Source organism: Solanum tuberosum, unplaced genomic scaffold (assembly GCF_000226075.1).
Source record: "Solanum tuberosum cultivar DM 1-3 516 R44 unplaced genomic scaffold, SolTub_3.0 scf00087, whole genome shotgun sequence".
NCBI classification, from domain to species: domain Eukaryota; kingdom Viridiplantae; phylum Streptophyta; class Magnoliopsida; order Solanales; family Solanaceae; genus Solanum; species Solanum tuberosum.
Window position 1 is genome coordinate 181,787 of NW_006239017.1, and position 24,776 is coordinate 206,562.

The 24,776-nt window shown below is 36.7% G+C and overlaps 3 protein-coding genes across 3 annotated transcripts; 1 reads left to right on the top strand and 2 right to left on the bottom strand.

The window, feature by feature from the left end:
• Positions 1-918: 918 nt before the first annotated feature.
• Positions 919-10,589, bottom strand: LOC102593469 (gamma-secretase subunit APH1-like). Its single transcript, XM_006347217.2, has 6 exons — positions 10,337-10,589; positions 9,532-9,687; positions 8,110-8,195; positions 6,260-6,385; positions 1,874-2,001; positions 919-1,351 (listed from the first exon to the last, which is right to left on the bottom strand). The coding sequence occupies exons 1-6, from the start codon at positions 10,447-10,449 to the stop codon at positions 1,199-1,201; spliced, it is 762 nt and encodes a 253-aa protein (XP_006347279.1). The 5' UTR covers positions 10,450-10,589; the 3' UTR covers positions 919-1,198.
• Positions 10,590-11,408: 819 nt separating this feature from the next.
• On the top strand, positions 11,409-18,387 carry LOC102596980 (endonuclease III homolog 1, chloroplastic). The gene is made up of 11 exons (XM_015308758.1): positions 11,409-11,605; positions 11,728-11,849; positions 12,071-12,134; positions 13,429-13,488; positions 14,790-14,938; positions 15,612-15,678; positions 16,224-16,315; positions 16,486-16,623; positions 16,697-16,801; positions 17,324-17,407; positions 17,937-18,387. Exons 1-11 carry the CDS (start codon positions 11,473-11,475, stop codon positions 18,057-18,059), a joined length of 1,137 nt encoding a protein of 378 aa, XP_015164244.1. The 5' UTR covers positions 11,409-11,472; the 3' UTR covers positions 18,060-18,387.
• Positions 18,388-18,496: 109 nt separating this feature from the next.
• Positions 18,497-23,927, bottom strand: LOC102593792 (protein farnesyltransferase/geranylgeranyltransferase type-1 subunit alpha). Its single transcript, XM_006347218.2, has 5 exons — positions 23,608-23,927; positions 22,832-22,941; positions 21,468-21,588; positions 19,988-20,083; positions 18,497-19,296 (listed from the first exon to the last, which is right to left on the bottom strand). Exons 1-5 carry the CDS (start codon positions 23,842-23,844, stop codon positions 18,820-18,822), a joined length of 1,041 nt encoding a protein of 346 aa, XP_006347280.1. The 5' UTR covers positions 23,845-23,927; the 3' UTR covers positions 18,497-18,819.
• Between the last annotated feature and the right edge of the window lie 849 nt (positions 23,928-24,776).

Below are 24,776 nucleotides of genomic sequence, written 5' to 3' on the forward strand. Positions count from 1 at the left end.
TTAGTAATTAATAATTTACCAATAAATTTTTTCACAGTTGGTAATAGTTACTATTCAACTAAACATTCATATGTAATATTACCAACTAATAATTAATATGTTGGTAAATTTTACCAATGGATTAATGATCGGTTGGTATATTACCAACTATTTTAATGATGTTAGTAATTTACTAACTACAATCTTTATTCGTCGGCAAAATTTCCAACTGATTAGATATTTGTTGGCAAGTTTACCAACAAATTACATTTCGTTACTAATTTACCAACACATTTATATTTGGTTGGTAATTTAGCAACACAATCTTGTCATTGGTAAATGTTTGGTTAGTAATTCATTGGTAATATGTTAATAAATTATATAAACAATTTTTTGTCATATTTACCAACCGATATATACTTCGTTGGTAATATTACCAACAAAAGGTGTGCGTTAGTAATATTTCAGTTGGTAATCCATTGATAGAATGTTGCTAAATTTGACGCCATTTTTTCCCGCCGTATTTACCAACTAAAATACTTAGTTAGTAAGATTTTGGTTGGTAATCTGTTAGAATTTCGTTGTTAAGTTTTAAAATATAATTCAGTTAGAAATATGTTGGTAATTTGTTAGTAAAATCTATTGGCAATTTGGGGTTTTTTTGTAGTGTGTTCCTTAAGGTATAATACATAAACATGACCATTAACTTAACGTCAACTAACAACTATTACCCCTTTAACTTTCGATGTGCACAAGTAGACACCTAAATTTGTATACAATTAAAAAAATAGACACATTCATCCTATGTGAGAAACATATTTTACGCGCATAAAATGAAAAAGATCTGGTGTTTTTGAACAAGAAACCCATTGCAATTTTTTTCATTTTACGCGCTCGATCTATACAAGTGAGAAACATATTTCATTTCACATCAGGTACGAGTGTTGAATAGACACAAATTTTTGCAACATTAGGTGTTCAATAGGTACAAGGCAAATGTTAGGTGTTACAATGAAAATTCATGTAAAGTTTGAGTGGCTGTATATGGATTTGGCCAATATAAAGTCGACTATGAAATATTTTTGGAGGCCTAAAGCGAAGGCTTTTACTAGTCTCTCCTTTGAGTCACCCTTGACAAATGCTCCATGCATCAGACATATCTGGCAATTACTTATCTTTTACACTTCTCAGTCATAACGAAAAAGGTTATTATCCTTGCTTACTGGCTATTGCTGAAGTTTCCCTCCCTGCTTCGGGTATCTATCAATCTCCTCCATGCCATCTTTCCGCAATGTACCAAGGTCACGATTGCTACACAATAGAGAAGTGGAATGCCAATCATGCAGCCTCCAAATGCAAGATTCGTCAGTGTCTGAAAACAAACCAGAGATCATCAATCGTCATTTAATCAAAAAATGCACTCACATCGCTCAAGTTTTTCATCAATATAGTAAATCTACAAAGGGAAGCATAATTATTAAACTCGATCAACTGTACTACATTAAATGAAATCAGCAAGTGACATTGAATAGTATGGTCAAGTCATTGATTTCAAGGAAATAAGAAGAAATGGACCTCTTTTGGAGATCCTGTACTATAGATATTCGCACATGAAAAATGTAGAAGCTACAACTCTCAGTAACCAAGAATGTAAGCAACTTGTTATGATTGACTTTGTACATTTTAATCCGAAATAATTCAGAAGCCACACCAAATGCTAGAACTATCTGCTTCTATATTGATCTCATGCTAGAGCCCTCCAAACAATTAGCAGATCTATTTAGGAAAGTTTCGGTTACCAGATCTGTAGTATCATTCAGTTTAGTAGTTGGTTTTCTCGACAGGTTTAGTGTGCACTCTTCAAGTATGCATACACAATCATGTGGAAACTTACCAACATGCCAGCAATTAAGTGAACAACAGGAGCAAAACACTGGTCCACTTTGTTTCCTTCTTCATATCCACTGAACGCAATAACCATGGAGAAAGTGTGAATGGTAGCAAAGGCAAGGGCTATAATTGCTGCAATTTAAAATGCCAAATAGTGTTAAGACTGCATAAATATGGAGGTAGTAAGCAATACTATGGCAACATGCACTATACTGTACACTATTTTTCTAAGTTAAACCATAGTTGCAGGCTTGCAGCCCTAAGAAAAGGGAACCCAAAACTTTAGGTAAGCTCGTTATCACACATACTTCATCCCTACTTGTTTTTATCTCTGTAGGTTTTTATATCTCAACTTAGGCCATCAAGCAGCTCTAGGCTTCTCTATCCCAATACAGTGTATTGAGTCACTGACTTTTCTCTTGATCGACTCTTCAAACTATTCTCTCTCTAGCTCTCTACTCCATTTCCACTCTTTAGCCTGTTGAGCCTATCTCTCTTTATCTCTATGCTCCAGGCCCACTCTTCAACTTGTTGAGACTACTCTTTCTCTATTAAAAACCCACTCGTTAATCTACTTAGAAAAGAATACAACAACAACAACAACAACAACCCAGTAAAATCCCACTAGGTGGGGTCTGGGGAGGGTAGAGTGTACGCAGACCTTGCCACTACCTCGTGCGAGGTAGAGAGGCTGTTTCCGGAAGACCCTCAGCTCAGGTACATCAAATCCAAGTAAAAGGCGAGAAAGACAGTGTATATACATACCATCCAATACGAAAGATAATATACAATCAACAAAGGAAGACAATGACATCAATACACAATGAGAGAAATGAAACACAATAAACAACAAAAGGCTATCGATCTCACAGAAAAGAACTGCAAGTGCAAGACTAGGACTACTACACACGCTACAACCCCTACCCTTGCAAGAAGAGACAACACGCTAGCCCTACTAACCTTCAACCTTAATACGAGACCTCCACTCCTTCCTATCTAGAGTCATGTCTTCGGTAATGTGAAGCTGAGCCAAGTCCTGTCTAATCACCTCTCCCCAATACTTCTTAGGCCTACCTCTACCCCTCCGCGTACCCTCTACAACCAGCCCCTCACACCTCCTCACTGGGGCGTCTGCGCCCCGTCTCTTCACATGACCAAACCATCTCAGTCTCGTTTCCCTCAACTTGTCCACCACAGAGGCCACTCCCACCTTCTCCCGGATAACTTCATTCTTAATCCTATCACTCCTAGTATGTCCACACATCCATCTCAACATCCTCATCTCCGCAACCTGCATTTTCTGAACATGAGAGTTCTTGACTGGCCAACACTCCGCTCCATACAACAAGGCCGGTCTAACTACCACTCTGTAGAACTTACCTTTAAGTCTAGGTGGAATTTTCTTATCACACAAGACTCCAGAGGCAAGCCTCCATTTCATCCACGCAACCCCAATGCGATGTGTGACATCATCATCGATGTCACCACTTCCTTGTATTACAGACCCAAGATACTTAAAACTTTCTTTCTTGGGGATGCTCTGTGTGGCAAGTCTCACTTCTACATCTGCCTCATCCAACGCATCACTGAATTTGCACCCCAAATATTCTGTTTTGGTCCTACTCAACCTAAACCCTTTGGACTCAAGCGTTTGTCTCCACACCTCCAACCTCGCATTAACTCTGTCCCGCGTCTCATCAATCAGTACTATGTCATCCGCAAATAACATACACCATGGGACCTCCTCTTGAATAGACCGCGTCAACTCATCCATCACCAAAGCAAATAGAAAAGGGCTAAGGACTGATCCTTGGTGCAACCCCATCTCAACTGGGAAATGCTCCGAGTCACCTCCAACCGTTCTAACCCGAGTCTTGGCTCCACCGTACATGTCCTTTATCGCCCTAATATAAATCATCGGGACACCTTTAGCCTCCAAGCACCTCCAGAGGACATTCCTCGGTACTTTGTCATAGGCCTTTTCAAGGTCAATGAACACCATATGTAGGTCTCTCTTCCTTTCTCTATATTTTTCTACCAGTCTTCGCATAAGGTGAATGGCTTCGGTCGTCGACCGTCCAGGCATGAATCCAAACTGGTTCTCAGAAATGGACACCCCTCTTCTCACCCTCATCTCCACTACTCTTTCCCAAATCTTCATAGTATGGCTTAGCAACTTGATACCCCTGTAGTTGTTACAGTTCTGGATATCGCCCTTGTTTTTATACAACGGAACCATTGTACTCCACCTCCATTCATCAGGCATCTTTGCTGTCTTAAAAATAACATTAAACAACCCAGTCAACCACTCTATACCTGCCTTGTCCGTGCTCTTCCAAAAATCCACCGGAATCTCATCGGGTCCGGTCGCTCTTCCCCTGCTCATCCTACTAATAGCTCAATACACAATGAGAGAAATGAAACACAATAAACAACAAAAGGCTATCGATCTCACAGAAAAGAACTGCAAGTGCAAGACTAGGACTACTACACACGCTACAACCCCTACCCTTGCAAGAAGAGACAACACGCTAGCCCTACTAACCTTCAACCTTAATACGAGACCTCCACTCCTTCCTATCTAGAGTCATGTCTTCGGTAATGTGAAGCTGAGCCAAGTCCTGTCTAATCACCTCTCCCCAATACTTCTTAGGCCTACCTCTACCCCTCCGCGTACCCTCTACAACCAGCCCCTCACACCTCCTCACTGGGGCGTCTGCGCCCCGTCTCTTCACATGACCAAACCATCTCAGTCTCGTTTCCCTCAACTTGTCCACCACAGAGGCCACTCCCACCTTCTCCCGGATAACTTCATTCTTAATCCTATCACTCCTAGTATGTCCACACATCCATCTCAACATCCTCATCTCCGCAACATGCATTTTTTGAACATGTGAGTTCTTGACTGGCCAACACTCCGCTCCATACAACAAGGCCGGTCTAACTACCACTCTGTAGAACTTACCTTTAAGTCTAGGTGGAATTTTCTTATCACACAAGACTCCAGAGGCAAGCCTCCATTTCATCCACGCAACCCCAATGCGATGTGTGACATCATCATCGATGTCACCACTTCCTTGTATTACAGACCCAAGATACTTAAAACTTTCTTTCTTGGGGATGCTCTGTGTGGCAAGTCTCACTTCTACATCTGCCTCATCCAACGCATCACTGAATTTGCACCCCAAATATTCTGTTTTGGTCCTACTCAACTTGAACCCTTTGGACTCAATCGTTTGTCTCCACACTTCCAACCTCGCATTAACTCTGTCCCGCGTCTCATCAATCAGTACTATGTCATCCGCAAATAACATACACCATGGGACCTCCTCTTGAATAGACCGCGTCAACTCATCCATCACCAAAGCAAATAGAAAAGGGCTAAGGACTGATCCTTGGTGCAACCCCATCTCAACTGGGAAATGCTCCGAGTCACCTCCAACCGTTCTAACCCGAGTCTTGGCTCCACCGTACATGTCCTTTATCGCCCTAATATAAATCATCGGGACACCTTTAGCCTCCAAGCACCTCCAGAGGACATTCCTCGGTACTTTGTCATAGGCCTTTTCAAGGTCAATGAACACCATATGTAGGTCTCTCTTCCTTTCTCTATATTTTTCTACCAGTCTTCGCATAAGGTGAATGGCTTCGGTCGTCGACCGTCCAGGCATGAATCCAAACTGGTTCTCAGAAATGGACACCCCTCTTCTCACCCTCATCTCCACTACTCTTTCCCAAATCTTCATAGTATGGCTTAGCAACTTGATACCCCTGTAGTTGTTACAGTTCTGGATATCGCCCTTGTTTTTATACAACGGAACCATTGTACTCCACCTCCATTCATCAGGCATCTTTGCTGTCTTAAAAATAACATTAAACAACCCAGTCAACCACTCTATACCTGCCTTGTCCGTGCTCTTCCAAAAATCCACCGGAATCTCATCGGGTCCGGTCGCTCTTCCCCTGCTCATCCTACTAATAGCACGTATAACCTCCTCGCTCCTAAAACACCTGCAGTACCCAAAGTCCCGAAGTCTTTCTGAGTGTGCCAAATCACCCAACACAATGTCTCCGCCCCCTTCTTCATTTAGAAGTTGGTGAAAGTATCTTCGCCATCTCTGCTTAAAGAATATGAAATAAAAAAAATGTTAAAGTCCACATGTATGCTCTAGAACCGGGTTACACGTGTGTGTGGGGTTAAAGATTACAATTGTCCCTCATTAGTTGTGTAAGGATATCCAAAGAAGTTTATAATGGTCCTAAGTTACTCCATTCACTGCTTTAACTTTGGTTCTCAATTTCAAATATAGAAAGTTTGCTGAAACAAGGTACTCAGAAGCTGTTTCCAAAAGAATAAATGAGGAACTCAGAAATAGCAGATTTCCCTTACCAGAAACAAGAAAAAAGGGTATCTTTGAGCATTTCTCTACATAGTATGTCGCTGGTCCAAATGCAGGTGTCAAAAGGCCAAGGCAGAAAAACACAGCATGAGCCACACCATGTCCCAAACCCCCAGCTGCATGTCAACACATATCAGATATTAATGTCAGATCAACAGAAAGAATATCAGAAACTACACTAGATATCTAATAGCAGAAAGGTAGTTTGCCTTCATCATAAATGGAAAGATCAAAATAATACAGCTGGAAAGGGGTACAAACAGTAGTAGTACCCTAGATTAAGCAGCCACAAGCAATTAACATTACGGTGTGCAGCACTATTTTCGACATCTCGGCGGATTCAGAATCATAATGAACAACAATGACCCTTAAAAATGCTTATTCTAATTAATAGAACATCTATTGACAGTTAAAACGGCAAAGAGGGTTGTTTATATAGAGAAAACTGCAGGGTAGCTTGTAAAGAAAACTCCTTTATCTTTTTATTTTCACACTCCAATACTTGGTACCATCTAGTAGAAGTAGCTCATATAACAGTCAGATTAGCAACATCTAAACCTTCAGAAAAAAGAAAGAGCAGTTAAAACTTAAACCTCACAGTCATTTAACCTCTAAAAGCTAGCCTTTTCCATCCCAATCTCATTGAACGTGCCTTTCCTCAATTAAGAACCCAATCCTTTACTGTCCTTCAACTTTCAACTCCTTTCTAACTGACAGTCTCTTGGTTCATTTTACACTGGTTAAAAGAAACCAGCACATCAATCTCAGCTACTAAGTCCCGCCTTTGCCTGCCTATCTCTAAACAGAACTTCAATTGCATCAATCCAATAGAGAGAGTGCAACTAACAGCATCTTCAAGTTTCCTATGGTCAGACGTGTTTTCATGATATTATTATAATCCTTTTATCTGTATAACATCAGAAACCATCAAGATGATTTTGTTATTACAAAATTGTTCTTAACTTGTCAATCAATTAGACCTAAAAGTTGCATAAGTGATGCATCAGTTATCAGCAAGTTCCATTTTAGCTTCCGTTAAATATGATGAGGTTTTTCCTGTTCAATTCTGTTTCCACTGGAGAAGATCAATAAGTTAAGTGCAGAGCTGAAAAGAGGGTTTAGATGTTGTATGTTGCTATGGTATCTATATGATATCAACAATTTCATTTTTAATACTAAAATATGTCGCCAACAGTGAACTTTCAGAAGCAGCCAATGAATAATATGCAATAGCAGCTCCAATGGTCGTACATAGCCCTGGAAGTATCTATGTTCTCTCTACGATTTGATATTCTTGAGCTGAGGGTCTCTTGGAAACAGCCTCTCTACCTCCACGAGGTAGTGGCAAGGTCTGCGTACTACTTACCCTCCCCAGACCCCACCTAGTGGGATTTCACTGGGTTGTTGTTGTTGTTGTTGATCTAAGAATTGCTGTCTTGTTAGACCAATTTTTTGTCCTTTTAGTCTCTCACATTCTCTCTCTCTCTCTCTCTATATATATATATATTGTCCACACTTCAGTACGAGCTTGCTGCGCTGTTGCATGCTCTGAAACTAAAATGTAACATGTTTTGCAACAAAAAGGTACACCCTCAATGGGTAGGCGAGCTGCTTCCACCTTTTTATTTTCCCGCTTATTGGGTTGGGTTAAGGCAAGGCCCTAGGGGTTTTCAGATCATTGTGACAAGTCTTCCACACTCATTTTTCCTAGCCTCCCCATTTAGGTACCTTAGTGAAAAAAGAAAATTATAACAAATGATATTCTAGGGGAGATAGAAAAAGTATCAAAACTAAATACTAGAATTTAAAAGACATGTAGCGAAAATGTTCAGTATTCTACCAAGAGCAATTTGCATCTTGTCCGTCATAAAGAGGCGAGGTTTAGAGACTCTGTCAGCAAATGCATCCAATATATCCTCCAGCTTCCTGACATAACACAAACATGGAATACAAAGTTAAGGGTAAATTCTACAAATAGAGTAGGATAAAGGTACTGGAAGTCATAAAAGTTCTTCCCAACAAATTATAACCAATCTTTTGAGGTGACAGTTGTGACCAAGCAAAATCAGCAACAAATTTCCAAATGAAAAATATAAACCATGTCAAGCAATGATGCAACAAATAGAGGAAATCTGCTGAATAAGAAAAAGGCAAACGAAGAGAGGGAATGAGCAGAAGGATAGATTTCTTGTTGAGGTCTAGTCCTCGTAAATATAAGCAGATGGGATATTCTACTAATTTTTTATTAGAAAAATAAGTTTCACAATATATCTGATAAATAAATTTGAATTCCTCATATACTAGTTTTCGTAACCACGCACATTTCCAACATGGAAAGCATGGCCATATATCCTAGACAAAAGAGCCGGCAGGGATCAATAAGTGGCTATACACCAAGTCAGCATAGTATAGCAAGGAAACATGGACTATCCACTACTGATGAAAAGGATGTTTACATCTTAATAAAGCTATGTTTATTCATTTCTGCATGTAATTTACTTCATTTGGCTTCAACATATTCTTTACTCAAGCAGTTCCATGTGAAACTATGTTAGTTGAAACACGAGAATTGGCTCTATATGTCAAAGGCTACTTCAGATGATTATCAAAGTAATGATATATCTCATCTTGGCTTTCTGTGTGGTCAATTGGCACAATTGCATGCAAGTATCTACAATCATGTAGTAGCAAAACACAAGGTCTGTTGGGGATAAATAATGTCTCTAATTTGGAGAGGTCATGTTTATGACATTTTGCACTGGAAATTATATGAGTTTAACACGTATGCAAGTCGGCTCTTCACATTTTCATAGTATAATCTAGAGAGCGCCACTTTGATGACCTCTTGCACTGGAAAATATATGAGTTCAATACCTATGTGAGTCCTTCACATTTTCATAACATAATTTGGAGAGCGCCACTTTGATGATCTATTTCACTGGAAATTGTATGAGTTCAATACATATGTAAATCCTTTACGTTATCATAGCACATCAATCATGTGTATACTTCTTCGGGAAAAAAAATCATGAGTACGAAACTCCAAAAGTTTTTGGGAAATCTACAAGTAATTCAAACGGCATAATGTCAACTTATCTATCTTCTATTTAGCATTTCTACTCTTCACACAATTTTTCTGCAAATAAACTACTAATTGGTTATAGTGATATCGATATCACCTATGGATTTCACTCAGTTACAACTAGTTCAACCAATGCAGACAGAAGAGTGTACACAAGACATTAGTTGTAGGCTGACTTACTTGTAAACTTTCCAGAAGAGAATACGAAGTCCTTCTTGAAAACCAACAGAAGTGAGTATGAGGATAGCATACGGCCACCATGCTGTGGTTTTTAGTGGAAGGAAAGCCCTCCAAAGCGCTGACATTACTATCAGACTCATAAGCCATACCAATGTACTACCAAAGTAGAAAGAAAAAAAAATTATTCACAAAGAACAATCATAAGTTAACAATACTAATGCATATGGAAATCTGCTAACCCACAACACAAACCACACCACGATTGACAAACACCAAACCGATTACGGCAGAAGAAAACATCATATATGATGAAAATGTAACAACAGTAGTAGTTCATATAGTCACCTTTAGTAAAGTAATATAATTGAGCAACAAAGGGATTCCCCATTATAATCAAATGAACAAAGAATGACAACTATATGTCAGCATTTACTACAAACCAATCACATCCAACAACAACATACCCCGTGCAATCCCACAAGTGGGGTCTGTGGAGGAGGGTAGAGTGTACGCAGCTTTGGCTCTACCTTTTGAAAGTAGAAATATTGTTTCGGATAGGAACTCGACTCAGGTGAAACAAACCAACCACACCCAGTAACCAAAAAAAATACAATCTTTAAGTAAGAAATGACAACAATATGTCCCCATTTACAATGACCAAGTCACTCGCACCCATGAAAGGAAAAAACCCCACCAAACTTGCCTCAAATAAATGAACTATAAAAGCACTCAATTTGTCAATAACTGTACTTTTTGAGAATTTGAAGAAATTTTCAAAAAAAGTAACCCTGAATTGGAAGTTTACCTTGAAAGAAGTGTGAGAATCAAGAAGGGTTTTTTGGAGATTAGAGCGATGAAGAGTGAGAGAGAAGGGCCAAGAGCTAACAAAGCGTATCCAATTCCTGCTGCCACTGTCATGGCTTTACCTGCTTCCTTACTAGAACTCCGGACCTGCAATTCAACAAGAAGGGAAAAAAGAGGGATCAATGTTTCGAAATTTCTAAAAAGAAAGAATGTTACTAATTCCTAAAGAAGATTATCAAAATGGTCCCTCATGTATTGGAGTTGCATTATTTTGATCCTTGTTAATATGTCTAATTGATAGATATACTCCTTAAAGTGCCTATAAAAATAATCAATTTGACTATGATTTTTCATTTTGAGTTGAACTCTCAAAAAATTATTTGACCTTAATGTTTCAGAATTCATTTTAAAGTTGGATTTAATTTTTTCAATAATTTGAAAATATTAAAAAAAAAAAAAAATCACTTCAAAATGATCCCGATACATCAAGACTATTTTGATTATTTCTTCCTAATTTATTATGACTTTATAGTAAATTTATATATCTAAGTATTGTAGTTTAGTCTATTATAATATGAACTATTCTATCTTTTTATAATCTATATTGTGGAAAAAGATTATATTTTCCCTTTAATTTTAAAAAAAGAGTTATATTTGTTTGTTATACTTTTTCAATAAATATACTCATACAATCATATTTTATAGTTATATTTGTTATTCATCATTTAAAATTAGCTATATTTATTTTTTATCCATTGAAATTTAACTTCTAGCTTTTAAAAGATCACATATCATACCACATTGTTGTTGTTCGATTTTTTTTTTATAATATAGATAGAAGATTCTAATAACAATTTAACTCAACAATTTAGATGTCAATTGAATTTATTCCTCTTATATTTTTAATTAATTTTTATAAAAAAATGCATATTCATTTTTTGACTCCTTTTTAGTTTCAACTTTTTATATTACAGAGTACATTTAAGATTATAATATTTAAAAAGATATTTTTTTGCATATATTTATTAAAGTAAATTTATCAATAATTAAGGTATTTAACATTGAGCTTATTCTTTTCAATTTTTGAAGCTGGCTCCAAGAATCAAGAACCGAAACTATGGTTTGATTTTAATCAAAATGTCCGTCTCTCTTCTGAGAAACACTGCGTTTCTTCCCTCAATCCCACTTGGAATTCAAACCATTTCCTCAGCCAAAATGCAAAGAACACGAAGTTCCCTCAACCAAGAAACCCCTTCTCAGAAAAACCCAGGTCAGCCAAACAATAAAGAATCCATTTTTGAGTTTAAAAGGGGTAACTTTTTTGAGGGGTGGGGGAAGATTTCAGCTATTGTTGGAAAATTTCTGTAATATTGAAGTTTTTTTTATGTTCAGGTTGTGATGGCTCAGGTGGAAGCTCCGTTCCTGAACTTCGTGTTTTCATCCGAAGAAAGAGAGTTAAAAAGACTGTGGAAATCATAGCCAAAGAGGTCAAGGAAGAGTCTTCTGGCAAAAAAGTATGGTACTACTACGTTTTTATTAGTTTTGGCTTGTAATGGTTGTATTTAAAAGAATAAACCTAAATAGGCGTCCATAATCCATGCATAATATGTGTATAGTTGTGATACTTCTTTGCTTTGATCATTTGAGTTATTTACGGTAATTTGATCATTTGGCTTTTCAGGGACACAAAAGGAAAGAGAGCTTTCTGATCTTTTTTTTTTTTTGGCTTTTGCAGCTTGTTAAATTGCCCGAGATAGAGGATTTTTCCTATTCCAAGGAAGCTACGCATTCCCAGCCAAGTAAGTCTCAAGTCTTTATTTTGACTCCATAACTATTCATATCACCATCAATACACTGACAATTATTTGCCTAGATGTCCCTAATCAAGAGAACAAGATTACTTGCCAAGCAGACAAGGGCAATGACCGCACAAACCTTGTTATTTTAACTTGCTTCTTGTATCCTTGTGCCTGGAAAGCAACACCTTTTACCTTGTTAAGCTTGATTATTGTTGGACTTCATATTCTTGCCTACCCCATGCTATGGGGTAGTAGGTACAATAAATTTGACAATCAGTGCTATAGTTTTTGATGAAATGAATGAATGCGATTGGATCAAAACTTTTGCATGATTAGATGAAGTTTGAACATGATTTTGTACAAGTTTTTATCCAAGCTCAAGACGCTAAAAACATACAACTTTACCAAGAACTTCTATTAGATAAAGTGATTGTCCAAAAAATGGAAAAATACAGAATATCCAAGTTCTGTAGTTATCTAGTGCTAAAAAAAATGTTAGTGTGTGTACGTACTTGTTTATTGACTCGAAGAAATCAAGATTGAGTTAATGAGACCCAAAAAATTGCATGACTTGACTTGAACTAACTCTTGAAAGTTAACAAGGATAAGTAAGAAACGATATCAATACAGCAAAAGTGATCGGAGATGACTAATTGAAGTAAGTATATGCGATGGAGTCCTTATAACCCATCAGATATCTTTATTTTTACATAGAAGCAGTTGTCATGAGGAACATGACTAAGCACTTTGACTTCCTTGTGTATTAACCAAGGTGATATGAAAGGAAGGGAAAAGCATATGAGTAAGGCATGTAAACACTATGTTGTGTAGAGAGAGGAAGTACACGACCCATTATTTGCTAATCGTTTTATCAAAGGCATATTAGTAATTGAAGATCTATATCTGTGGCTTTTCAATGGCACATCAAATGTCATGACAGCCTTAAAAGTACTGATAATTTGTTGACTAACTAATTTCTAAGTTATAAAATATGTGCAGGCCTACTTAGAAAAAGAAAAATAAGTGTTGAAAGTATAAGAACTTGTTTTGTCAGCAAGTGAAAAAGGCCTTTTTTTTGTATGATAGGGAGAGAAAGAAGGTAGAATTTTCTATGTTATTGCCATTTCTCTTACATGTTTTTAATGATGCTTGAGTGGTATAGAACTCTGTCACAAGTACAAGCTTTCAGTCACCTCTGCAGCTCTGCTATTTTATGATCCTGTCCATCAGCATTTGGACTTTCCTAATTTTCTTGTTTTTCATCCGTGTGCCAATCATTCTTTACTTTGTGCAGCACCTTCCAAATCCGTGCGTTTGACAGGAGAAAAAGCTCTATCCCAGTTGACGCAAACAGGTAAATGAGGTGGTAATGTGAATATGCACTTAAAGAAAAGGAAAAAACTTGTCCCCTAAGGATAAGTATTTAACCTGCGAGATATCTTTTTTCTACTTAATTAAAGGTTCAAAAGATCGTACTAGTCTATTTCAAATCTGAAAAGGAGAACCTCCTCAAATCTTCTTTCCTTCATGTCACTGCAGAGTGTTTTTTCCGGATGTAATAAACCTCCATCTCTAGGATAATTTTTTTTTAACAGATCTTACCTCTAACCTAATATCACATGTACAAACTATAATCCTGAAAATAATCAACATTTCTTGAAAGATAACTCACAAAGAAAACCCAACTAGACATGTATATAGATTCTCCAAATGGCTGTTTGGTAGATCAAAAGCTTAAGTCTGGATAGTTAAAACCGCGAAACTATTTCTCTGCCAACTAGCTTGACAAATCTACTGGTCAATGGCTATAACTTTCAATGGAAGAGTCCAATTCATGGGATAAACAATATATGTCATTCATTGGTTTCATTACTTCAATTATTCAGAATTGAAGTCATCAATTGACACATTGAATAGAAATATGTAGCATGAGGATGTAATTTTTTCTTTGATAATGTATGATTTTAATTTTATACTACCAAAGTGAATGAAGAAGAAAAAGGAAAGAGTTCTTTGCTTCAGTTTATCTTTCTAGACACTCTTAGGTGACAAAATTAGCCTTAGTCTTGAATTAATGAGATTTTCGTTGATGCTTTAATAGAATTCTGTCTATCTTTTAAAAAATTGTTAACATGTTATATTTATCAGCACCCCAAAAAAGGGCTGTTACATCATACCTACAAATACAACCCCTGTCTAAAACGATCATTAAGGTCATTCACTCGATTCCTTGCTGCCCGTTAAAAAACTTACAAAGAGGCCAAAAAGTCTAGTAATGACTCTTACACCAAAAATAAAAAAGAGAAACGCAAGAACTCTTGATCTTCTGGATTGAACTGCTCCTGCCTTCAAAACATCTTGCATTCTTCTCTTTCCAAATTTTCTACCATATGCAAGCTGGAAGAATCTTCCGCCACTCTTTGTGAGCAAAGGAGTTCTGTTTATTATTTTGCTGTGGTTTGCTAATACCGAGGTTTCTTTTTGGTTTATATTTTACCATTGTTAGTTTGAAATAAATAGGACTTGAAGCACCTTTGTGTGCAACTTTATGTTATGTTGATCCAATGGGCACTTTGTCTTGCTTAAACATATCACTAAGCCAAGGTCTGTGACTTTCTCAAAAATATCACTAAGCCAAGGTCTGTTGAAGGACAGAAATTAAAGGCTTCAGTCTATCTGATCCACTGCAACCACCTTTGAACTGGGAAAAAGTCCTTGAAGGAATCCGCAAGATGAGATCCGCAGAAGATGCACCTGTAGACTCCATGGGTTGTGAGAAAGCTGGGAGTTCACTTCCTGCCAAGGTGATAATATTTTTGCACTAATTGAACACAAAAGCATATTATTGAGCCTTTCTTTCATGTGAAAAGGACATGGAAAAGAGTAAAAATGAAGTTACATCAGAAAGGATAGATTTGAGCCTTTCTTTCATGTGACATTAGCAACCTCTGACCTCCTTTTGACTAACTACTTACAGAACTTCATGGGTCACATATACCATGGAACTAAATTCAAGGAGTATAGTCAGTAGTGTATCTCCCTAAGCAGGGAGGTGCTTAATTTCAGCAATCTAGAGGATTATCCATGTTTATTACCCCATAAAAGGAACTATTTAACTCTGGAAAAGGACAGGCAAAAACATTTGTGGTGAAAAAAGCTCGGCAAAAGATACAATTGATGGATGTTATTTTTTTAATCTTGTCATTAAGGTTAGGTATTCAACTAATATCCTACTAATTCAGTGTTGCCTAGTCTGGGAAGTTATTATAATCAATCTATTTTTCAGTTGAAGATGCTTACGTGTTTTTGACAATTAATTCTTCTAGTTGTTGATCGTGAATGGGTATTTCATCCATTCAAGTTTGATAGATTGTATTCCTTGCTGACCCTTTGGTGGAGAACTCTTCAATTGTTGATGACTTCTGGATGCTCCATCTTGACTTTGTTGCTTATTTTGACACTTCATGTTTTTATCAGGAAAGAAGATTTGCAGTCCTTGTATCATCACTCTTGTCAAGCCAGACCAAAGATCAAGTTAATCATGGCAAGTTCTGAAGTTGCTAATCTTCTAATTTGAAATATCTCTTACTGATTTGTTCTCAACTTTTTGTATAATTTGCTTTGCTTTTCAACTCGAGGTTGCTATTCCTAATTATATTGTGCCTAACATTTCAACTTGATTTTGTCTAAGATACTTCGTTTTCTACTGATTACTATATCTTAAAATTCAAAATTTGGTCGTTGTCATTGTCCTAAAAAAATTTAGCATTCCTGCCTTTCCTTTTTGCATTTTTATTTGAAGAGCCTCGTTTTATGCCCTGGTTATTAGCATAAAAGCTTTGCTGATATCCCCGTGACCTTGTATGGTGATTTTTCTATCAAATGCTCATTTGTAACTTGAGAATTCTCGAAACTCATGTCCAAAAACGAATACATGATTTTTGAGTTGAAAGTGCTAAATTGTTGTGTGTTCTCATTACTACATCATGTTTTGGTAGAACTAAGGCCCCGGTTCCAATAATCTGGAATACATCCAGGCATGGAATGCTGTTATTTTACTTTCATTCATTGAGGACTTATTATCAACAGGAGCTATCCAGCGTCTCCTTCAAAATGGCTTGCTTGCTGCAGATGCCATTGACTCAGCAAATGAAGAAACAATCAAGAGTTTGATATATCCAGTATGCCTTCTTGTATGCCAATCACTTATATACTATAATGTTTTTGTTAGACCTAGATCAGCTGAAATGCAAAAAACAATTAAGAACATTAAAGTACTGTCCTTTGATCAACATGTTTGAGAGTTTTCTGAACATTGATTGTTGATGTATGCACACCGTTTCCCTTTCAGGTGGGGTTTTACACGCGAAAGGCTAGCAACCTAAAAAAAGTAGCAAAAATTTGTCTATCAAAATACAATGGGGACATCCCTAGTTCTCTGGAAGAATTGCTTCTGCTCCCAGGAATTGGTCCCAAGATGGCTCATCTAGTAAGGAAGTTGTGTTTTTCTCTATTTCCTTGTCATTTTCACTTGTAAACTAGTTCGATGTATATTCCTTTAGGTTATGAATGTTGCATGGGAAAACGTCCAAGGGATATGTGTAGATACTCATGTGCATCGTATTTCTAATCGGCTTGGATGGGTATCACGTCCTGGAACTAAGCAGGTATTCTTGATTTCCATCTGACAATGAGGCTACATCTAATGTGGTGTCAGGAGTGAGTGATTCTCATTTAATTAGATGCTATTGTTTCCAATTTTAACTAAATTCATATTTGTTGACGAAAGCAAAAATATATGGAAGTCCTTGGTAAAAAAAAAAGAAAATGGAAGCAACTCTAAACTTCTGCCTTTATTTGGCTTTCAAATAATTATGGGTTACTTTCATAATAGCAAACTTATGGTGTGGAGTTTGATCCGAGGGTCTATCGGAAACAACCTCTCTATCTGACAAAGGTAGGGGTAAGGTCTTAGTACATCCTACCCTCCCAGATCCCCACTTGTTGGATTACACTGGGTGTGTTGTTTTGTTTGAGCACTCCATTAACCATTTTGGGTAGTATTTGTGGCACGAAAACATATTTAGGCCTAGTGTAGGAATTAAATATATTTGAAAAACAGTTGCAGTATCTAAGGATCTATAAATTCTCTAATTATGTTGTTCAATTTCTTACTTTGTTCTTGTTAGAAAACGAGAACCCCTGAGGAGACCAGGGAGTCCTTGCAACTTTGGCTTCCAAAGGAGGAATGGGTGCCAATCAATCCTCTCTTGGTATGTCTCTCATCTATTTTTCCTGCATGCGTAATTTATAGCTACTTGTATTCAAAGCTGGTAGGAGATTCTAGAATGGTTCTTTTCATCTTATCTTAGCGAGAGCCATCCATAATCTGCAAAAAGCATTATGCATGAATTCTGCAGTGTCTGATCATCATATGTAGTTAAAGAATCCATCAACGTGGATGCACATTATGAATTCTTTGGTGGGGAAAAAAACAAGGCTGCTGCTCATAAACCATAGAACGACGTATCTGACAAGGGAACTTATCTTAAAAGTTCAAAAGGCTGAACATATTTACTTGAATTGATTCCACACTGGTGCAATGTTGAGAAACTGACTATCTCAATAATCTCTTCTTTCTTGAAACTTTTCACCATCTGAATCAAGAAGAATATTTAGATGGTTGCGCCAGAGTACACAATTAGCTTTCCACATATTAAATCGTTTCTGTTTTTATGTTCCTTGTGAATCACTTTTTGTTTTATTGCTTAGTTTACTTGGTTTCATTGATCTTAAAAACAGGTTGGGTTTGGTCAGACCATTTGTACTCCTTTGAGACCACGTTGTGCAATCTGTACAGTAAGTGATCTCTGCCCATCCGCATTCAAAGAGGCAGCAAGCCCATCTTCCACCTCCAAAAAGTGACGTTTGATGGAATTTCAACAAGTTTTGCAGTGAGGGCACAGTTCTCTCAGTCATTTCTATGAGCGATAGACGAATTTTGTGCTCTCAGCTCATATTTTGTATCATCCATATAAACGTCCATGCTTTTTCTTCTTTTTTGATTGGCTCGAAATCGTTTGTGGGAGGATGTGGATAAGTTGAAAACTGGGGAAGTACATATTGTAAAATTAGTAGTTCCATTTTGTACAGTTCACTTCACTGCCCTGCAATCTGGAGGGAGTAAGATCATGTTTTGGTTTGATATCAAGGGAAAGTTCTTCCAAGCTATCAATATTTTGTATTGATGCTATTTGCTGCGTTCTTCCACGCTTCTTCAAATTTTCACTTTTTTTTATTTTGATAAAGATGGAGAATAGTACTCTTATTTCACACTAATGTTTGCTTCATAAAAGAACAACTAAAATTTTCAAGATCTAACTCGACATGGAAAGTATAGTAGTATATTACACATGTTACCAGCCTTCCTCCAGAGTATTAAAAGTCACCAAAAATATCAATTAGCCATGCATCCAAATCCAAACTTACAAAACATAGCAGGGCATAAACTCAAGGCAGTACAAAAGGTCATCGACAGTGACCTCTTTTGAGAAGCACAATGTTGCCACTAACAATTTTTTCAGTTCTTCGTGATATTCAGTCATTTCCCAGTACATGTGCCCGAAGGATCACCTTAAATGCAAGTATGTATATTCGTACAACATCAGTACAATATTCTCACAAGTCATCCTTGCATACTCAAATTAGCCAACCTATCTGCATTCTGACTCTGAGCTGATTGAATCCGAACCGTGCTTTTGCGCCAATTCCAATATTTTACTCTCATTGGATCAGCATGTTCCAAGATGGAACATATTTTCTTTGTCAGTGCTAAATCTGGTGAGCATGACTGTGGAATAAGAACATCTACGGCACTTTTCAATTCTTGGCTCGGTTCAAAACCATGACAAAGAAGATCCAACAAGAAGCTCAGAGCATGCACGTGACTATTTTGGGAGGTTAAGACGTCCAAAAGTACTGATGCTACTTGAGAATTCTGAACTAGAGATTGTGTATCATTCTTGAAAAGACCACGAAGATACCTCCAAGGACTTTCATTCTCTGGACTAGCTCTGATGGTTTGAACTGTGTAATTCACTTCCAATTCCCTCATTGCCACTAGGCCCCCTAGTATAGGTGATCGTGTTATGACAAAGTATCTCTACAAGAAACAAAGTAAAGTTAGGAGCTACACTTTCCTTCACAAAGGAGTTTTACCCTTTTGATAATTTAAAGCAGCAAGCATAAAACATTATTTTATGAAACAAGCATAAAACATTTGTTAGAAGTAAGCTCCTTGAAAATCTCAGAGAATGCTGATATTATTTAGTAGATTTAAAATAATTATAATTAAAAGAAAAAAGAATGAAACTTTTGCAGGTAATGGTTTCTCAAGAGTAAAATGAGAGTGAACAGTCAAACAAGGTAATGAGTCTCACGCATACTTGTTTATGCATTGTCCATTAGCAAATTAACTCGAAGGAGGTTATTTGCAAATATGGAGACTCATGTGTCAACCCCATAAAAGTCCTTTCTCATTACAATTTCAGGGGTTTGGGGCAAGTGAAGAAGTTAAAGTTTTATGGAAGAATATTATGCATCCAATTCTGTGCTCTATTTGGCTTGTGGGTATCACAAGTATTCCAAAACGGAACACGGCATCTAGATTTCTGGGCATCTTATTAGTTTTCTGGCATAGTTTTAACAAGGAAGGGATTGGCAGATGCTGCTTGTTTAAAGATCTCTTTGTTTATACCTTCTGATTCTGTCAGCTGACGACATCTTATCACTCTCTGTAACCTCATTTACCATCAAAAGAATCACTTCTTCTCATTAAAAAATTCAATCGTTACCTGATTCCAAGCAGAATTGTTGTAAATATCATCATCAAGGAGTTGTTGACAATATGTAAGCTCCTCTTCCCATCCGCCAAGTGCTTGAAGGACCCACTGCATAAATAGGAAAAAAGATCAGTATTCTGGTTTGCCAATGAAATAAAGAAGCAAATACTAGTCCACATGATCCAGTATCATCTCTTGCAGGTACCAGATTAGATCACTGAGCTGTAAGATTCTCCCAAGAATAGATAGAGCTAATTACTCCCAGTGTCTTTCTGACTTTTGTCGTCTTGGTTTGACTGGAAATGGACTTTGAGTATATTGGAAATTGTTTAGTAACTGAAGAAGCAAGCCCACAAGTGGAGATTAAGTACAATTTTGACGGATACATCCCTATTGTTTATGCTTTTATAGGTGTTGTTGTTAAGGGCTCACGTAACGTGCTTAAACAATGAGCTATGTACAGCGCAGGCCTAACTGCTTCATCTTGTTTAAGTGACACTATAATGCAAGCACCAAGGCAGCCACCTCTGGCTCTTGAAGATAGTGACACTGCTCAATATATATAGCTGGCAAACTGATATGCTAATTGTCAAAGCAACGACAGTGATTTGGTAAGTAACTCGGAAAAGGAAATAAAGATTTTTTTTCTATTTTTGATAACAATGGTGTTTGGGCCAGGTTGCACACAGCATGACAATTCCATTGGGGTACCTGCTACCTCCCGCCAACAAAGATATTTGTACCTGAGAACTGTATCACCAAGGTTTAGGCCACACCTTGGGTAAACGAAATAAGGAACTTAACACAAGAAAACTTGTTCTACTCCCAAATAAAAAACTTAAAACTGTATTTTTGCATCTGAAACAGAAAAATTAAATGAATATTGAAATTGATTTAATTTTTACTTCATATATTTTATTCAATTGGAAATTTTTACACTCTTTTCTTTAAGAAGTGAGCGAACTAGAATAGGTTGATTGATCCAGGTAGCGATAGCCTCCAATCGAAAGGAACCACGCGTACGCTAGAAAGTTCATGTATGCAGTAAATTTTCTTGCATTAATATATTTTCATCATTTGGAATTTTTTTATATTAAAGCCCATGTTTTTATTAAGCTCTACTTGTAAAGTCCAAGGAGAGTTTGGGCCTTTTCAAAGTTATTTCTTCTTTGACAACACTGTTACAGGGAAAAATATAACTGGGATTAATTACATGAAAGATGTTTATTGAGTGACACCGAAGCAAGAATCCAAAGAACGTGTAATGAACTGTCATGGAATGTGTGGGACACTAACATTTAATATGATCCTAAGTCACCCTGCTTTTACCTTAGTATTTTGTCAATTCTATCTAGGATCTGACTCAATTCATAAACTTCAATAATCTAGAACATGATTTTAGTACCATGAAACACAACTCATGCAAAAGAGTTTTTCCAAACAGGCAATGTCATTACTTTTTCGAAACAAAAAATAGGGATACAAATACAACCTGCCGATGGGACCAAGCATGATAATTCTTTGCATCCTGAGAAAATATTTTCTTGGTGAATTCTAGCTCATTTGTCACAGCATCAGCTCCCAGCTTCTCAGCAAGCCACCGTCTATGATGCCTGTAAATTTCTATAATTAAGAATTTCGACCAACGTGTGCATATATACAATTAGATACAAATAAAGAATAACTTATGGAGGAAAAACTTTCTTTTTTCTGTTAATGCTATAATGGAGTCAAGTATAATATGCAGACACATAGGTACTGAAAAGGGTAAAAGAAAGTCATAGGCTAAAAAAACACCTAGCAAATAGACATGGTCAACATGCAAGAGTACATGGGTTGCAAGAATTTGTACAAAAGTGAAAAACATGTGGGCCAACTCAAAATTGAAAAAAACCATTAACACGGGAGGATGGTACTTTCCACAAATTAACTTTCAAAAATATATTTTAATAAAAACAAAGATCAAATTTAAACTCAACGTTTAGCTTTGAGAAAGAAAACAACTACGAGCCTTGGTTGGCTGACAAAGCGAAACCATATTAAGAGCTAGAGCAGTAAGTCAAGGTCAAGCCAAGCATGATAGCTTAGACTCCGTTCAGCTCAGCATCCAAAGTTTCCAAAGAATGCTCATTTCATCCAAGCACAATGGAACAAGAGAAAAGAGAAAAGCATCACTTCCTACGTATGTTTAAAACATATTGAGGGTGTTTGCATAATCTAATAATGCGGTAAACCCAGCTTATAACCACTTTTTGGCTTATATGTAAGTGCTTATAAACCAACATCGACCAAAAATCATAAGTTGAACTCCCAATTTGCGACTTAGTAGATTATATAAAGAACTTCTATTTACCAAGTTTTTATAATTTTATCCCTGATATTTTTTATAATTCTTGAAATAGATTTTCGAAACAAAACCCTTTTCAAACAAACAAAGCCCAGCTGTGAATTTTAACACTCACCAAAAGAATCCATACATTTACTCATAATCACTGTTCAATAATGTTTCAAATGATGCCAAGGCAGTGTACTGACTCAAGGGTATATACAGCTTTCAAGAACCTGAGACCCACAGCAAGATAAGTGCGTTTAATAATCTTTAATAACCAAGATTTCCCTTGTCAATGAGCTTTCCTAGTTCCAATTTTTATCTACAAAATTTGGTTTTGGTCTTCCCATGCTGACAATTTGTGCGGGAAAACAGTTTCACTTCACTGAGAGAGTTTACACAGTGATATTTAATCCCATCAGCTTAAAGCAATTCCTCCATGTGATATCCATCAGTCACATGTCAACAAATATTTACATTACATCACCTTTACTTTAGCAGAGACCTGTGTGGAATTTTCAACTTACCATATTTGATAATTTTTGGTATTCTCCCCAGCAATGCAATCAACAAACTTCAATTCTTCGTGTAAATCAACACCCAACGCCTCCAGCACAACACGCCTGAATTGCCATACCTAAACATAAAAAATTGACCATTAACTAACAACTTTGTAGTACAATATAGTCTACAAAACAACATCCTACCCCTCCTCCGACCCCCATGCCCCAAGACAACAAAACAAGGTAAGGATTCATCCAAATCAAGCTTCACAGTTAAATACAGACAGATGAAATATAGGAGTTTAAATCAATGCCAGGTCCACTGTGAATTCCGCATAACCCACAGCTTCGAGCCTGAACCATTATGTATATGTCACTGATGTGTACCATATATGTGTGCACTTACACGTATATGGGAAAAACTAATATAGAAAACCCAAAGAACAGCAGCTCCTAGCTCGAACCCTATATGCATGTGTCTCACTAAGTGTGTCCATATATAGTTTGTGTGTGTGTGAAAGGAAAAGGTATAGATAGACTTAGATATACAGCTAAATCCTGGTTTAAACCCATATGAAATGTTATGCTTCTAGAGCTTCCTACAGCCTCAATGATGTATACGGATTCCAATCCAATTACCTCACAAACTTTCATTTTAAGTTCACATTAGAACTCTACACATTTTTATACACGAAAATTCCAATTATATACCAAAATAATCCCACTAAACTTCCCACAATACTGCATTAAGGCAACCAAAATGATACAACTGGAAGAGGTAATTGCAGTTACAGACTTACAGTGTAATTTCCAGGGTTTAGCTGAATAGCTTCAGAAGTAAGCTGGAGGGCGCGTGTAGATCGCTCATCGGCTACGTAAATTGCCCGGAAGTAGTCCATGGTTTCAGAGAAGTCTTCCGTGTAGGCTATGGGAACCACCGGGCAGGGCCCGTCGTCTTGGGGAACGGGCTTCACATCGGCCCAGTCGGGCCTTTCCTTGAAAGAAATTCGCGTTTTCGTCACCTCGCGACAGTCCATTTGCTACTCGGCTCCGGGATCCGATCGGAAAACTGCCGGCGGTAGTTCAATACTGGAATTGCCTTGGGGGTAGCAGGAATAGAATAAATATAATGTGTTTTAATCGAGGGACAAGGGTCTAAAAAATACTCAATTTTGGTTGAATTTGTTATTATGATACTAAATTTTCATGAGATCTATTACCTCATTAGACTATTTAGTATCGTATTTTTTAACCCTGAAAGTTTAGTATAAAATACCCATTTTTCTTAGTAAACATGTTTCAAGTTATGAACAAAAAGATACTTTTGCTTTAGGAAAATTGGTGGAATATTACATTGGTCCAATTTGTTTCATTAGTGCTTTAATTAATTGATCGAGCGATTAATTTTTCGACTAGAGTTTGGAGTATTTTGACATAGTACAATAGTCCTGGCAACAATTAGAGTTTAGAGTATTTTGACAAAATAACAAATAACAGTCAACGTGTTATACTATGTAAATTAATTTCAAGTTAATTTATTTTTTCATTTTACATGAAACTAACTTTAATAATATAATTTTTTTGAGCTCAAGGGATTTTAACTCGTTAACCTACTCTATGTTAACTTTAAACTTATTGCTCTTTTTTACTTCAATCAAAAAAGAGAAGATAATAAGTATTATATTATACCATAGAAAGAAAGAAACGGATATCATCACATTAATAATTTTCATAAAAAGAGAAAAAAACTAGAAAAAAAGGAAAAAACAAGAATTTTGTCAATATAACTGGAAAATAAGAGAGAAGAAAAATACTAGAACAGAAAATGAAAGAATTTTGCCAATTATTGTTGTACATTTTTCAAGAAATTTAAAATTAAATAATTAAAGCGGATTCAATAAAATAATTAAGACAAATATATTACTATTTCTTAAAATTTTAGTTTGAAATAAAAATTATTTAAATTGGT

Bases quoted from the DNA above. Each gene is read 5' to 3' on its own strand.
- LOC102593469 (XM_006347217.2), bottom strand. From the start codon at position 10,449: ATGACAGTGGCAGCAGGAATTGGATACGCTTTGTTAGCTCTTGGCCCT. The intron at 9,688-10,336 runs GTAAACTTCCAA...CTACTTTGGTAG, and splicing joins ATTCTCACACTTCTTTCAAG to TACATTGGTATGGCTTATGA. The intron at 8,196-9,531 runs GTAAGTCAGCCT...GTGTTATGTCAG, and splicing joins CTCTTCTGGAAAGTTTACAA to GAAGCTGGAGGATATATTGG.
- LOC102596980 (XM_015308758.1), top strand. From the start codon at position 11,473: ATGTCCGTCTCTCTTCTGAGAAACACTGCGTTTCTTCCCTCAATCCCA. The intron at 14,939-15,611 runs GTGATAATATTT...TGTTTTTATCAG, and splicing joins GGAGTTCACTTCCTGCCAAG to GAAAGAAGATTTGCAGTCCT. The intron at 16,624-16,696 runs GTAAGGAAGTTG...ATATTCCTTTAG, and splicing joins GTCCCAAGATGGCTCATCTA to GTTATGAATGTTGCATGGGA.
- LOC102593792 (XM_006347218.2), bottom strand. From the start codon at position 23,844: ATGGACTGTCGCGAGGTGACGAAAACGCGAATTTCTTTCAAGGAAAGG. The intron at 20,084-21,467 runs GTTGTATTTGTA...CTATTTATGCAG, and splicing joins ATGCTTGGTCCCATCGGCAG to TGGGTCCTTCAAGCACTTGG. The intron at 19,297-19,987 runs GTAACGATTGAA...TGTTTCTTGTAG, and splicing joins ACAATTCTGCTTGGAATCAG to AGATACTTTGTCATAACACG.